The sequence below is a fragment of the Dipteris shenzhenensis genome, chromosome 27 (assembly GCF_047967505.1).
Source record: "Dipteris shenzhenensis isolate YYH24624 ecotype China chromosome 27, Dip_SZ_1.0, whole genome shotgun sequence".
Classification (NCBI taxonomy): domain Eukaryota; kingdom Viridiplantae; phylum Streptophyta; class Polypodiopsida; order Gleicheniales; family Dipteridaceae; genus Dipteris; species Dipteris shenzhenensis.
In genome coordinates this window covers 27537359-27540573 of record NC_141622.1, presented here as the reverse complement: position 1 = coordinate 27540573, position 3215 = coordinate 27537359, and the positions used below count along the sequence as shown (strand labels likewise).

The following is a 3215-nucleotide window of genomic DNA, read 5'->3' as shown; positions in this document are numbered from 1 at the left end:
TATCCAACACAATTTTAAGCACCCCTGTTATATCTTTCAACCAAAAATCGGCATCCAGTCTCAGCCACACTATCACTGCACAGAGAAGGAAAGCCATGACAAACAATAGGACTAAGTTCACGATGATCGACATTCATCCCATAAAAAGGTTGGTACATACAGAACAAAGCCAACCCTGCATATCAAGTTAAAGAAGGAATTAATCTCCACACCTCAGTAGAGCGTCACTGAAATTCAAAATCTAACATATCAAGGCAGCCTGCAGTTTCCCGCCAAAATTGAGTGATTGATGCCAATTACAAAATAGAGAAACACATGCCAATTAGAAAATCCATTGCTGCATATGTCAAAGGTTTGTACAGCATTGGACACCCAAGAATTGAAGTCCACATCTCAAGCTTTCCACCTCCTACTCGGAGCATTTGGTTGACTAACAGATTATATAATGCCTATCTTATTGGCCACATCCAATGCATCATAATCCGCAGTTAACCTTACATAAGCCTTCTTCAGCCCCTTCGGCCTGTCAAGAAACAAAGCAAGGTTGTCAGCACAGGATCCATTGAGTTTTCAAAACCCTCCACCCAGCATTAACATCCCATGGAGAAAACAATGGCATACAAAAAAAGGCCTGTATGCAAGTGGGCACACATGTAAACAAACATGAAACGAAAAAGTTATCCAAAAAAAATGAAACAACAAGCAGTTTCAACCTCACCACTCACTGAAGGCTACAAAACATTGACTCCATCATGCACTGCAGGGACTAGGTGCCTGGCACCCTACATACGTTAACCAACAAACTTGTCCAAGAAAAACAAAACAAGACAACAAACATGAACTCCATCATGCATTGCAAAGACATACATCGTAATGGCAATATCACCATTATGGTCAATAGGGATGTGCAAAGAGGGACAAACAAGGCAGGCATTGCCAACAAGGGCCGAGAATTCAGGCACCTAAGAACTGTAATGAAATTGTTACAGAGTGGAACAACCTGGCCCAAGACAAAATGTGAACATAATTCTATTATCTATCTTAGAGAGATAATGCAGACCTAGAGAGGGAATCAAGGACCATGTATAAATGGACAAGAATTCAAGCACCTAACAAATGATGTAAATAGGAACACTACAGAACGGAACAACCTGGCCTACCAAGAAAATGTGAACATATTTATGTTCTCCATCCTAGGGAGAGGATGTAGACGTGGAGAGTGTATATCAAGGATCATGCCCACTAAGGAATGAGTCCCGCATATGTCCTACTGACCATCAATTAGTACTAGCATGCTCAACCACCCCACTGTTACGGCATATGTGCATGCATTAGTGCGGGTGTTATTCACATGATTACTAGCATCCACGAAGTTTGCATGAAAACTGATTAATTGCATCCATGAACTTTGCATGAAAACTCTATCAATCGCATTGTCAAGAAAAATGAACAGCGGATACATGCAGACACAGAGGAAATCGATGCCAGTTTGTGCATACGTTTTCCAATAGTCAAAGGGGCAGATCCTATAGCGAGTTTCCTGCATATAGCCTCTTCATCCAATCCAACGTCCATGTCATATTTAGTTACGCAAAGACGCGATGCAGAGACCAAAAAATTATTCGCTAGACACAAGCGCACCAAGCCGCTCAGAGCAATCACAGCAAGGGGATAAAACTATCGGTTAGGGGTAACAATTCTGAAGTTCCCCAAAAGCACTTACGTTATCAAGGTGTTGACCTTCTTCGTCTGGATGTCATACATCTTTTTCACAGCATCTTTGATCTTTTTCTTGTCGGCTCGCACATCTACGATGAATACTAAGGTATTGTTATCTTCTATCTTCTTCATGGCCGATTCCGTCGTTAGAGGGTACTTGAGCACCTCGTAGTGATCAAGCCTGTTCCTGTGTGGGGCGCTGAGCCTAGGATACTTAGGAGCACGAGCCTTCTTCAGGGTCTTCGGCCGGTGGAATGTCACAGAGGTTCTAATCTTCCTAGCTTTCTTCTTGAGGTGAGCATTGGCTTTGAGAGCCTTGGCCGCCTTCGCGGCCTGAGCCTTCGGATCCGATTTCGCTGCGGCGCCTGCCGTCAAAAACAAAGCATGAGGAGGAGCTACGCAAGCAAAAAAATGAGCTTCTCTGCTCAAAGTAAGGGAGAGACGATAGCTTTGGGTTAAAAAGTTGCAAATGCAGGTTAAATTCGCAGGAAATCAATCTACGGCAAGAAGAGGAGCTCCATTGGCATAAATCGTGAGCCCGAATCGGAGGACGACAAAGAAAACGAAGGAAAAAGCGAAAGAAGAGGGAGGGGAATCCATGGCGGGGAAGGAGAGGGAGATGAAGAATACCTTTGGGGGGAGCCATGGCGATGGATAGCTCTGGTGCTGAGCAAGCTTTGTGGCTATGGCGGCCAACTACAGAGTTTAAGAGAAAACCCTAATTTTGCACACAGCCTTTATAAGTGTAGCCCTTTCCTGGAGACGTCTTTCCACCACCGCCCTCATTTTCGCCCTCTTTTCCCCCTTGTTTTGGTTCTCATGCTCCAACTCTAGCAGGGAGATGCTCCTAAGCCACCATTGCATTGCGCTCGTAATTCCCGCTTGGTTACACGGTTGTTGCAGATTGTTTCAGCCAATCGAAAAGAAGCTCAATGTGTCTGTGCTCCTATCGCAAGGCTTGGGCGTTGGAATGTTGGACTAGAATTGGAAAATCTACAAAACCAGGCCAGCGGCAATCAACTGCCAAGGAAAATGCCATCACGATGCAAATCCTCAATCCCATTGGGGCTGGAGTAGCCCCACTGGCATCCGTGGGGAGGCCCTCTTACGAGTTTGCATGACCCAATCCTCCAAGCACCCCCAACTAGTGGGGATGGCTAGGCCGCCGCTTCACCCTAGCATTTTTGCATCCTCCTGTTGGAATGTCAGGGCTTGTGCAATCCATGGAGCATTGATTAAGATGCTCGAGCTCCTCCATTTGGAATCAAATAGTGACATTTTTCAAAGTGGAATATTGTTCTTTGTTGTTAGTATTAAAGCTACCTATGTTGCACAAATGTAACCACTAAATGTGTAAAGCATTTTGGCTTCACAAATCTTGACAATATAAGGTAAAGCAACCTAAGGAACAATAAAAGGCTTGGGCAATTAGCTATTACACTAAGGAGTAATGCCAATCAATACCACTTGGATTGGGTCTCTACTTTGAAGTTACT

At 44.3% G+C, this 3215-nt stretch overlaps 1 protein-coding gene across 1 annotated transcript; it reads right to left on the bottom strand.

Moving 5' to 3' along the window:
- Nucleotides 1-228: 228 nt before the first annotated feature.
- LOC147884109 (large ribosomal subunit protein uL23-like) lies at nt 229-2509 on the bottom strand. The gene is made up of 3 exons (XM_087398521.1): nt 2350-2509; nt 1724-2084; nt 229-523 (listed from the first exon to the last, which is right to left on the bottom strand). The coding sequence occupies exons 1-3, from the start codon at nt 2363-2365 to the stop codon at nt 439-441; spliced, it is 462 nt and encodes a 153-aa protein (XP_087254647.1). The 5' UTR covers nt 2366-2509; the 3' UTR covers nt 229-438.
- Between the last annotated feature and the right edge of the window lie 706 nt (nt 2510-3215).